Below are 12,027 nucleotides of genomic sequence, written 5' to 3' on the forward strand. Positions count from 1 at the left end.
TGACAAATGTCCAGATCATATGCTTGAAAAATACAACCCAATGCGACGTAAGGACTCCCGAATCTCTAGTCTCTACAAACACAATCCATTCCCTGTAGTGTAGTGAAGAAACTAAGGAGGAGTTGGGTTTTGGGCATTTTGCTTATTCCACTTGTACTTTGCGATGGTCTTGACTCTTTGCCCATCTAGCAGAAGTAAATATTTTCAACTTTTTAAGTTAATGTAAATTTTATTTTATTTTAAAAAAGTTTTCTTTGATACGTTCTTCAAATTATATATATATATATTGACTTGCTACATGCCTTTGAGTTGAAAATGAGCGTGAAAGCCTGATTTATTTAGGCGGTTAATCATTCTTTGGAGCCACTTCATTCAAGAAACATTCCCCAGCCGGCCAGCCCATACGTACTGATCGGACATCATGCTGTCGAACAGATGACACAATTGGTGAGAAAATAAGGACTCAGCGAACACCGATAATTATTTGTATTAACTTCAGCAATGATCTCAACTACAAGTTCTCTAAGTATCAGTAAAGAAGTTACATGAGCAATGTCTGAGTAAGATATACAAAATCTAATTGTCCAATACCAACTCTTCTAAACAGGACAACAAAATTGAACAAATTGTTATGTCAAAATTGATCAAGAATGACAAGCTAAGAAATTTAACTTCCTAACTAGTGATTCACTACTACAGACATATACATCAGCTACTCCTTCCATACAACACTAGCGTTAGCAAACATTCCTCCGTTAGCTTCAAATTTCTGTCAGGCATCTACTGCGCTGCAAACTGCTGGGTGCACAAAAAGCATATTGCCATGAGTTCAAACACCTTTCAACCAAACTTTGGCATCATCATTTACAGAAGGTGGTTTGATAAAAGAATCAGCATTGCATCATTCTCTTGGTCTCCTATCTCCTGCAGATTTATGCCAAGCAAAAATAAATACATTTTGGATTCTGTCTACTTGGAATGGATTGACATCAGGCGAAAGCACGATACTGATATAAATCCGAAAAGCAAAAGCATTTTAGATGAGTAGTATCAGTTACTTAATTAGCACAAGTTTGAGATGAGTAAAGCAGCCACAAAATAGGATGGACAAATTTTGACAAATTTTGACCTTACCACACTACGACGTTTCATCATCTGAACTAGAACTATCCATCCGCCTCTCTGCTATAGCAGGAAAGAGCCGTTGACGAGGATCAGGGACAGAATTTTGCCGTGGGTCTGAAGATGCACTTGTAGCATCTTCGCTTCTCCGAGGTTTATTCAGGTTTTTTGGGGCACTTTTGACCTCTTTGCACACCTTGTCCAATATTATCAGGAAGTCTCTTACTATAACAAATAATCTCAAACCCTCATCCTTCCCGGCATTTCCATGAAAGTAATCTCCAGTGCTCTTTACTAAAGCCATGATTCTCTTCTCTTCCTCAAGCAACCACATGATGTCGACCTCAGCATTCTGCACAAAGCTTTCCAGTGTTTGACGAAACCCATTTTCTTCATCCACGTTCTTCATTTCTGCATTTAAGAAATCTCGGGCTTTAATTAGAGCGTGACCAAGTTTAGCAACTGTTCCAGTTAAGCTATCAGCATCCAGAATTGCAGCTCTTTTGACATTTTCAAGTTCATTTCCTAAATTTGCCACCACCTGCAAACCCATACTTCGAAACTGCTCTTCTGTATCATGTGAAGAAACCTCAATTAGATCATCAGACTTAATGCTGGACATGCTCCGCATCTCTCTAGCTGCACGGGCAGCTCGTACACCTTCTGAACGAATTATCTCCTGAACAACAAAGTGCAAAAGTGTAGTTTTCCCATCAATTCCTTTCACATCTGACAATTTCAAAAGTGTGTCGAGTCTGAATGCCTGTGCACCACCACGAAATGTGCCATCATTCATGCGATTTCCAGTCTTAAGAACAGCCTCAAGGAGCTTAAGAAACAATCTACTTTTCCGGAGTTCCGTGCAAGCAGCCTGCAGCGTGAATAAAACAGAAAACCACATGCATATGAAAACAGCAGTCAGCAAGACAAGAAGCATGATTATATTAAAGTTTTAAAAGTTTTCAACTCATGAACAATATTTTATTCAAAGGACTCTTTTACCAATAACTTTAATTAGGTATTAATTGAAACAACGACTTACCTCCAAGGTTGCAAAGGACTCTTTTACCAGAGATGCCTCCTCTTGAAGAATACACATAAACAGTAATGATTCTAATCTTTTAAAAGCACATGGTATATCCACCAAAACTTTAAGGAAGCGCTCAGCAGGCCCAAGACGAGAAAGGTCACCACTATATAATCTCAACTTCAGTTCTTCATCAGTTGTCGGTGCCATCTTTAGCAATGTTTGAATGAGTTCAGAAGGAAGTTCATTTCCTGAATGATTCTAAGTATTAGCTGCAAGTGCTTTAAAATCTGCAGAGAACCTCTTTAGATGCTTTTTTCTTATTTTTCAAGGGCTAGGATAAGTTACTGGAGAGACATTTCATATAGTTATCCAGCTAGTATACTAAAACTGGCTAAAAAAAGTTGCTTTTAACATCTAATATTTTCTTTTAATTGCCCGGGATGTTCCATGTGTGACTACAATACAAAAGAAAAGAACAAATTTGTTTTTGACAGGACACTTTCTAGCTAATAGGACCAAATTTGTTTTCGTTCTCCAATATATAAACAAACAATGCATGCTCTACTTTGATGTAATGTTTGATAAGCAACAAAAGAAAATAACAAATCACCTTCTTGAAGTGCATCACAAACTTCTTCTGTTGTCACATTTAATGCTTTAAGAAGGATTGAAAGGTTCTGAGATTTTTTGGGATCAATAATTTGGATATATTGGTTTGCAGCATCTTGGGCTGCAGACTCCTTGCGCTGATTCCTGTTTCTTTCAGCAGGAGCATAACCAAATAAAGACTCTATCATCTCTTCATTAAACCTGTTCACAACCAAACATCAGATTTATCAGAAATCATGATGTGAACATCATGAGTTACATGATAAAGAAAGAGAGTAAGAAATGAAATAAAGCCACTATCATCCCTTCATCAAACCTGTCCGTGGCCATACATGCTGTTTATCAGGCAGCACAATTCAAAAATCACGAGTCTGTGATAAACAAAGAGAGTAACTTACTGGAATGATCCCGATTTGATTTGGTGCCAGACCATAGAATGGTCAGGGTTAGCCAGAACCTTATCCCAGAAGAAAGGCTTCAGCTTAGCTTTAGGAGCATCAGCATCTTCAACATTGGCAGAAGTTGACAAATTACTCGATCCAAGAGGTGGACGAGTAGGCTTTAGACCTAAGGGTGGGGGCCGAGGTGGTGCCCCACTACCACCTGGTGGTGGTGGTGGAGGTGGACGAGGGCCATTCCTAGTAGGAGAAGGTATAGTAGGTGGAGGAGGTGGAGCTGGGGCAGGAGGACGTGGGCCACCAGGTCTTAGAGGTGGAGGCGGCGGAGCTGATGGTGCAGGAGGGGGAGGAGGTGCTTTACCAGGACCAGTAGGAAGTCCAAGAGAATTTGCCCTACCAGGGGGAGGCTTCAGGGGAGGTAAACCAGTTGGTTCTGATCTCCCAAGTATCTGCGAAGAATTCTCAGCTAATGTAATTCCACCTCCGGCAGCAGTTCCAAGTGGAATCTCAATTTTTGAATCAGTCTGCAAATGAGAGTCCATGTTGAAATCACCAGTCATCTTATGATTTGAGTTGTAGAATGACTGATTAGAAGGCTTCTCATTATTTATTGAAGAACTTAAAGTGAATGACTTGTTTGGAGAGGCTGAAACATCAAAACCACAAAAAATCAGCACAGGAAAACAGCAATTGAATATTAGATATTAAGTGAAGAAAAATTACCGACGGAGTAGTCACTTAAGCTTAAATTGAGAAGAGGCCTCTCATCATTTTTTCCAACTCCAGAGCCTCTCCTGCAAAATCTACGACAGCATAAAAAGAGCACTGCAGAAATAACAAATGTTGCTGCTGCAGTCACAGCAACAGCTATGACAACTGTTTTGCTGGTACCATGTTGCTTATTTGCCTGTACATCAGAAGAAGAACTTGGGCCTAAAGAAGGCTTTGCACTGGGAGTACGATGTAAGTTTGAATTGCTAGAATCTGGTGGGAAGAATGGAGGTGATGGGGGGCTAGTACTTAGCTGCGGTTTGGGAACTACAGGTATTGAAGGAGCTGGAGCAGGTGATGGCAGTGCAGGGGACGGGGCAGGAGCTTCTCCAAAGCTCTGAATCAATCTCCGTCCTCTAGAAGCACCAGGTCTGGTGTATATGAAATCCAGATACCTAATGTACCAATTCTTTGAATCTTTCTCTTCTCCAGATTCAAGGAACACGAGATCTTTCTTCCTTAAACATTCCAAAAGAGTCCTCTCAACCTTGGGATTTAACACCGTAAGAAATTTCTGTGCATCTGATTTGGCTAATGACCTACCATTCACAATAACTTCACTCGACTCTTCAACAGCTTCATTGGCACGCATCAACTCCAACCTACAGTTTGCCATCAACAGCTCAGCCTGCAAGAAGAATATCCAACTGGAATTCAAAACGCGTAAACATGGAAGAATGCAGTAACAAGCACTGCAAAATCTGAACAAATTTACAAATAACTACAGTTGATTGACACACCATCTGCGTTCTACATTTCTCATATTCCTTTTATGCTACCTTTTCAACACTGGAAAATGTACAATTCATAGAGGAAGAAAGTAAAACAATAACCATGAAAACTGGATTGATAAAACCATGGTGTCAACAAAGTTGCATGGCCCTACAGATGATTCAAAGTTGCAAATGCCAAACATCATGAAAAGAAAATAAAAAAGATTTATTACTGCACTTCAGTTATTAAGCTTCATGGCTGCCGACCCAGAGGAATACTCTTTAGTTTTCCCCTCTTCTTTTCTCTTCTACTCCTCCAGAAGCATATATACTATCAAAATAATATGCACATATTCATAAACGCTATCATACTCAGTACCATGCTTCTGATTTGTTCCAACTCTCCTGAACTCTTGATTGTCTCAGGTTATGTGCAGATCCTCTTACTTAATCAATATAATAAATAAGTTGGATCTTTACAAGCATATAAATATATGGATCTCTGCCCTCCATTATATCATTCTCCTGTTTACTTCAAAAAGCCATTTTTATATAAAACAGCTTCAGCATTTCCTAGTACATATACATGCCAAACTTATCATAATCAGAGTGACACCATTTCCCCAAACATATCTCCAATTTCAGCAGATTTAGCAAGCATTTTCTGAGAAGACAAACATTCATTCATCTCTTGCAATGCATGACATTAAATTCCAGCTGGCAGACTAAGAACTTAACAGACTCCCAGATCATGAACCGAACTAGAAACATAAAAACAGCAAAACAAAAATAAGAAAAATTGAATAGGAAGGGCAAGAAGATGGGGAAGAAAAATAGTGAGCCAGACCCCCAATATAAACAATATTTGGTGTCCTCCCAATGTACTTCCGCAATACAGGACCAAAAAGAAAATCAAGAAGAAACATCTTCTGAAAGGAAAACATCTTATCCTTAGAAAATTTGCACATAATTGCTAAGATATTACCACCGAAACAAGATAGTAACCATTCAGCTCCTTTTCTACTAGATATAACCAAAGGAAATAGTTGTTCATATGCTACCAAAATAGGCATACAGAACTAAACAAGTAAAGCGCAAGTGAAAAAGTAAGAATCTTTTACCACATCCTGATTCCTCTCCATTAAGTTGACCAGACTTGCAAGTGAAGATTCTGGTGCAGCTTTCTTGCTTCCAAGACATGTTGCAATTAAAACTAAAAGCAGAACCAAAGATGCAATTACACCAAGCCCCCCTCTGACTCCCATTTGTTCTTGAATCAGTATCCCAAATGCCTTCACTCCTTCTCATATCATCAAACCAGCAACCCCAGATTAGGAACAAAAACCACTTCTTTTATACCCTGTACCAGAAATCTCCTCCAGTTTGGGACAAAGGTCAAGTCTTTACAGCATTTACCACAAAACCAATTCAACTTTTTCAATACAACCCCTCAAATGTTTCAATCATAGACCTCTTACCAAGAATCTCGGTGACCCACTTTCAAATTTTAGGCCAAAGCCCAATATCTGGCATCAAATCTTAGTCAACATCAAGACATAAACGAAAAAAATAATCCGTTTCCCCCCTCAAAAAAAAAAAGCCAAATTTTGGGATAGAATACACCGTTGTTATGCAATCAGACAAAAATATCTTCAATGGAGATGAATGTTTTTATACTTAAGGAATTCGAGTTCTCGTCCAAGAACCAATAAATCTAAAAGGGGTAATTATTACTATGGGGTTTATCGAATGTGACCAAATTTATCTACCACAGAAGGCAGCTGAAAAAACACAAACAGCAATGGGGTGGCGGTGGCAGAGCGCGTGAGTTGACCAAGGAAAATTCCTCCCGAGAAACAAAAGTGAATTCTTTTCTCGGCTTGATGTTCGTGCGAAATCTGCCAAAGCTTTTCCTCAAGTTCATTTTTTAATTCTTTGCAGTAGTAATTTGGGCAATTTACCTTTTTTTTTATTTTTTTCTATATTACTTATATTATGTGTGTCCGGATAGTAGATTATTTAAAATGATTTTTTGAAAAAAAAATTCTGTCACAATTTTTTAGTGTAATGTATGTGAATTAAAAAATATATTGATAATGTAATTAAATAAATTAGTTCTTTTAGTATATCTTGTTTTCTCCAAATTTTTTTTTATTTTGGCTTTCTCTAATTGATTAGTATTTCGTCATTAAATTGAACCATGCATTTTTCTTTTTCTTTTTTCTTTCCTTCGTTTGAATAAGTGCACTCGTTTATTACCGATATTTCAATTAATTATAACTCCGTGGGTAGGTCCTTCCTACAAATGCGAAAATGACGCGGAAAGGAGCCGTCTTGAGTGTAGGGTAAGGGTGCACAATTACACAAGTCCCATGCATTGAGTCTAGGAATGGAAAGGTAAAGCGGGATGTATCATGTACTTTTTTGTGTGCCCACTCGAGTCGTTGGGTTGGCGTTCCTTGACAATGTCAATTTTCCATAATTGCTTCTCTTTTTTTCCCCTAATTCTTACAAGTACTATTTAAAATTATTGTTTCTAGATCTTTTTTTAAAAAAAAATTTTGGAATGGGAAACAGTCTACTTTTTTGGGCTTTTCTTCCATAATATGGAGCAGACTAGACAATCATTAAAATAGAATTCTGGTGCTGATATTATAAAAAGTTAAAATTAAACAGAGAAAGTATATATATTCAAGATAAGGTAATGATTATTGGTGTGTGCACTCGTATACTATATTAGATACAATTTAACTATACTAACTCGGGTTCACTGGTCGCTCGTTAAACAAAAATCCTCTCATTTTATTGATCTGTGTTATTAATTAAGGTGAGATTAGGATTTCGTCATGCTTTGTGTTTGGGTTTGTGACTTGCAACTAGTTGTTTTTTTTTTTAACTTTTTATTGTATAATTTGACTTAATCGAACTGTGTTGTTAATTAAAGTGAGATTAGGATTTAAATGAAACTATTACTCATTAATTTCTTTCTTTGTTTTTTGGCTCAAGAAAGAGTAAATTACCATACGATATGATGATGTTGCGCACATCTCTTGTCTTGGGCTAATGACATTGGTCCAAGTATTACTGAATAGAAAATTGGTAAAATTAGCACTGAAAACAAATTTTTTATTTCGTACTTGGATAAATCTTTTTAGCTCTGACCAACTCTTAAGAGGGTATGCCTTCCACGCGGACTACCTGACGTAGTTTGCCTTTTCTTCTTCGAGAGATTACTGCTGGATTGAGGTCAAACAGATGGCTGTTACCAAAATTCTTCTCAACCTGACAATTCAATGAACTGAAAAATCGGCCAACGAAACAACTGTCTTAAACCCAAAAAAAAAAAAAAAAAAAAAAATGCAAAGTTCCTGAGAAATTTAGGCAGAAAGAAACGTCAATTACTTCTACAGGTAAAGAATCCTGCAGCGGTAACGAATAACGAGCCCTTCAAATTCTTAATCCCACTCTTGACAATTTGTTGATTTATGGCACATAATTTCATATAATACCATGCAAGTAAAAGATCACGTCCTGAATTTTGGTCAAATCCCGAATCTGCAAACTCCTCCTCATAAAAAGAAAAAAAAAGAAAAAAATCTGTTGAATCCTTCATTTTCTAAGGTAACTTTACATGCATTACCCTGAAACAAATTCTGCTCTTTGGGTGAGTGGATATGCAGATGTCGTACCATGAGAATACTGCCTGTAATGAATGCAACTTTCTTTTGCTTAGTGCTCGTACTTATTTTCACAATAAAGGGACGAAGGACATAGAAAGGTGAAAAAGGTTCAGCACTGGATGGAACGGATTGGTGCCTTGTAACAATAGCAAACCTTGATTCAAGTGATATTCTGGTGACATCAGGAAACACCACTAGCTTTCAGATGTTCTTTTCACATTGTGTAAAACTGGTTCTAATTTCTATTGGCGGATGGATTTATCTTCATAAATAGTTGCTCTGATGCAAAAACCTGCCGTAATTAGAACTTCTAAAGAACTCTACATGCTGCATGTTGCTATATCAGTTTTTGTTTTACAAAATCTTACATCTTTTGTGTACAGAAAATGAATTCTAGATCGCTGGAATTAGATGGGCTGTCATGATTTTCATTCTCGTTGCCATTGCTATTTCATTTACCTGTGTTATGTGTTCTAATTGATGGGATGAACGCCAACAGGCGCAGCAGAGTTTTTGGGAATCTTAACGAAGTCTTAATCCCAACTAACCTGAGGGTTAAGGGTCGGATGTTGCAATTAATTCCACGGGAAAAATCCATTTTTCATCCTCAAACTTTGTGACTAAGACATATTTGGTCCCCAAACTTTTTGACCAGACACATTGAGTACATGTATTAACTATTTTTTGCCACATTTAATCAAAAAACGGGAAAATTTTCAATTTGGACGGTGAAACCCACGTGGGCGTTAACTTATGCATCGGGAATCAATGCAAGTCAGACTAAAGTCCACACATTCTCTCTCTAATGCAAGTCGACACAAAATGTTGACTAAAAGTACACTCAAAGTCTAAGTGTGGAGCTCCTTTTCCTCTCCAAGTTTATCTCTTTCCCACCGAGCTTGTGGAGTGAAAAGCTGCGTGAGATTAGCAGAGGTGGGTATCTGCTTGCTGCTCGTTATCACAATCACAAGAAGACATGGATTGGGGCTTCTATGGGGGACTTCCTTCGGAAAAGTCTGTGAATCCGTTATGTAACCTCAATGTACTGGTCCATCACTACTCTAACTACAGTTGGTTATGGTGACCTACATGCCGAGAATACGAGAGAGATGATCTTTGACATCGTTTACATGCTCTTTAACCTGGGGCTGACAGCATATTTGATAGGAAATATGACCAATTTGGTTGTTCATGGAACCAGTAGGACCAGAAAATTTGTGAGTAATACCTATACATCGTTTTTTTGTGATTTCTTGAAGTCAAGTCTAAGTTTACGATATTTATGTTAACTGCTTGCACATGATCTTCAATTTTAATGAGGCCGTGCATTCATACATAAACAGAGAGATACCATTCAAGCTGCATCAAGTTTCGCTCAGAGGAACCAGTTGCCTCTTCGCCTACAAGATCAGATGCTCTCTCACTTGTGCTTGAAGTTCAGAACTGACTCAGAGGGGCTGGAGCAGCAAGAGACTCTAGATTCTCTTCCAAAAGCCATCCGGTCAAGCATTTCACATTTTCTCTTTTACTCCCTAGTGGATAAGGTGTACTTATTTCGTGGCGTGTCCAACGACTTGCTCTTCCAACTGGTAATTCTTTGGAACGGTAGAACATTTTCACTTTTCAAGTTTGAGGCCTTATAGCATATACTTCCTATACTGCCAGGTTTCAGAGATGAAAGCTGAGTACTTTCCTCCCAAGGAGGATGTAATTCTGCAGAATAAAGCTCCAACAGATTTTTACATTCTTGTGTCAGGAGCAGTGGTAAAATTGGGCTTCCTTTTTCATCTTTTTCATTGTGATTTATCGAAAGTCATGTGCTTGTAATTTGTTACCCTCATTTGGACTTGTAAAAAAGCTGTTGACTCATAAATGCCTGCTGCTGATGTTTGAACTGCTCACAGGATTTACTGGTTTTCAAAAATGGTGGCGAGCAGGCAAGTGCAATGCATATGCTCGGATCAAATACTCCCCCCTTGTTTTTCCCTGGACTAGACTATCTACTTCAACAAATAATGAAAGATTTAGACTTTCCTCTTATATTGAAGATGTTGTGACTGAATTTTCAGATTGTTGGGGAGGCAAAAAATGGTGATCTCTGTGGTGAGATTGGGGTTATTTGCTATAGGCCTCAGCTGTTCACTGTACGAACAAAAAGACTGAGCCAGCTATTGCGACTGAATCGAACCACATTTATGAATATCATTCAGGCCAATGTTGGAGACGGGACCATTATCATGAATAATCTCCTTCAGGTCCGTCCGTATGCTTCGTTAACTGGAAGACGATTTTCAATTTTGATTGAAAATTTTCGTTACAAGGTCCTTTTGGGTTCACTACTGCACACACTCTGTCATTGACTATCATTGAATTGCTTTTGGCTTTCTTCATTGGTTGCGCAGCATTTGAAGGAGCTAAAGGATCCAATCATGGAGGGAGTGCTGATAGAGACAGAGAACATGCTAGCTTGTGGAGTGAAAAGCTGCGTGAGATTAGCAGAGCTCCTAAAATTATGATTTGTATTATCTTGATGTTGGCCATGCTACTTATGATCTCTGTTGCTGGGAAAAATAGGGGACATGCAAGAGAAGGAAAATTGGTACTAAGCTTGGAATGAGTTACCGAATCTGGGGGTGATGACTGTGGTTCGTTCCTTTCATGGGGCAGAACTTTGACTGAATTTGTAAATGTAGAAATAGGATGCTTTCATGGGGCATGTCTTTCCTAAAATCTGCACTATCATATGTTTCATGGGGCATGCTTTGTAAACGTAGAAATAGCATGCTTTCATGGGGCAGAACTTTGACTGAAGTTGTAATAAAATCTGCAATCCCATATGTTTAGTATATATTCTTTATTTCATGCTTTTCCTATTATTAATTGCGTGAAATGGTTGTTGTGCATCTTCATATATGAGATTGTGTGATATGAAGATTGTGTTATCTCCTCAGTGCTTTTTCTACTTAATGGTGTAGGAAAAGAATGAGTTTTTGTTTTCTTTGTTTTTTTTACTTGTTCATTCCAAAACTTTGTCTCATAATCAACTTGAAACGTAATTTTTGAGGGATATCAGTCCATGAACATGAACCTTTAGAAACAATAAATATAGTGATCACAAGAACTACCAAAAAGAGAGCTACATGAGATCAATAAACAAAAAGATGTAAGAATTACCCTGTGAAGAGCTCATTGTAAAAAAAAAAAAACTGCAGACCTCAGAACTCATCATTTAGGAGCTCCACCCTTAGACTTTGAGTGTACTTTTAGTCGACATTTTGTGTCGACTTGCATTAGAGAGAGAATGTGTGGACTTTAGTCTGACTTGCATTGATTCCCGATGCATAAGTTAACGGTCACGTGGGTTTCACCGTCCAAATTGAAAATTTTCCCGTTTTTTGACTAAATGTGGCAAAAAATAGTTAATACATGTACTCAATGTGTCTGGTCAAAAAGTTTGGGGACCAAATGTGTCTTAGTCACAAAGTTTGAGGATGAAAAATGGATTTTTCCCTTAATTCCACACTAAACCGAACGTGCTTTCAGATACAAGCATTCACACATGACGTACCCTTCACTTACGCAGTTGCATTCCTCTTAAAAGTTTAGTGCCATGCCATGTCGGAGTACCTTACATATAATAAGCTTATTTTCCAAGAATCATCATGGTTGCAAGTTTCTAGCTTTTGGTGAAATAGTCCAAAGAT

General features: G+C 38.0%; 2 protein-coding genes across 2 annotated transcripts; one reads left to right on the top strand and one right to left on the bottom strand.

Annotated features, from left to right (window-relative positions):
- Positions 1–502: 502 nt before the first annotated feature.
- On the bottom strand, positions 503–6,512 carry LOC113772183 (formin-like protein 5). Its single transcript, XM_027316754.1, has 8 exons — positions 6,321–6,512; positions 5,765–6,169; positions 3,883–4,558; positions 3,160–3,805; positions 2,763–2,962; positions 2,165–2,400; positions 1,135–1,993; positions 503–924 (listed from the first exon to the last, which is right to left on the bottom strand). The coding sequence occupies exons 2-7, from the start codon at positions 5,906–5,908 to the stop codon at positions 1,139–1,141; spliced, it is 2,757 nt and encodes a 918-aa protein (XP_027172555.1). The 5' UTR covers positions 5,909–6,169; positions 6,321–6,512; the 3' UTR covers positions 503–924; positions 1,135–1,138.
- Positions 6,513–9,351: 2,839 nt separating this feature from the next.
- On the top strand, positions 9,352–10,966 carry LOC113772340 (potassium channel AKT1-like). Its single transcript, XM_027316932.1, has 6 exons — positions 9,352–9,540; positions 9,667–9,912; positions 9,989–10,087; positions 10,228–10,260; positions 10,393–10,578; positions 10,726–10,966. The coding sequence occupies exons 1-6, from the start codon at positions 9,364–9,366 to the stop codon at positions 10,837–10,839; spliced, it is 855 nt and encodes a 284-aa protein (XP_027172733.1). The 5' UTR covers positions 9,352–9,363; the 3' UTR covers positions 10,840–10,966.
- The last annotated feature ends 1,061 nt before the right edge of the window (positions 10,967–12,027 follow it).

This window comes from Coffea eugenioides, chromosome 5 (assembly GCF_003713205.1).
Source record: "Coffea eugenioides isolate CCC68of chromosome 5, Ceug_1.0, whole genome shotgun sequence".
Taxonomy (NCBI): Eukaryota; Viridiplantae; Streptophyta; class Magnoliopsida; order Gentianales; family Rubiaceae; genus Coffea; species Coffea eugenioides.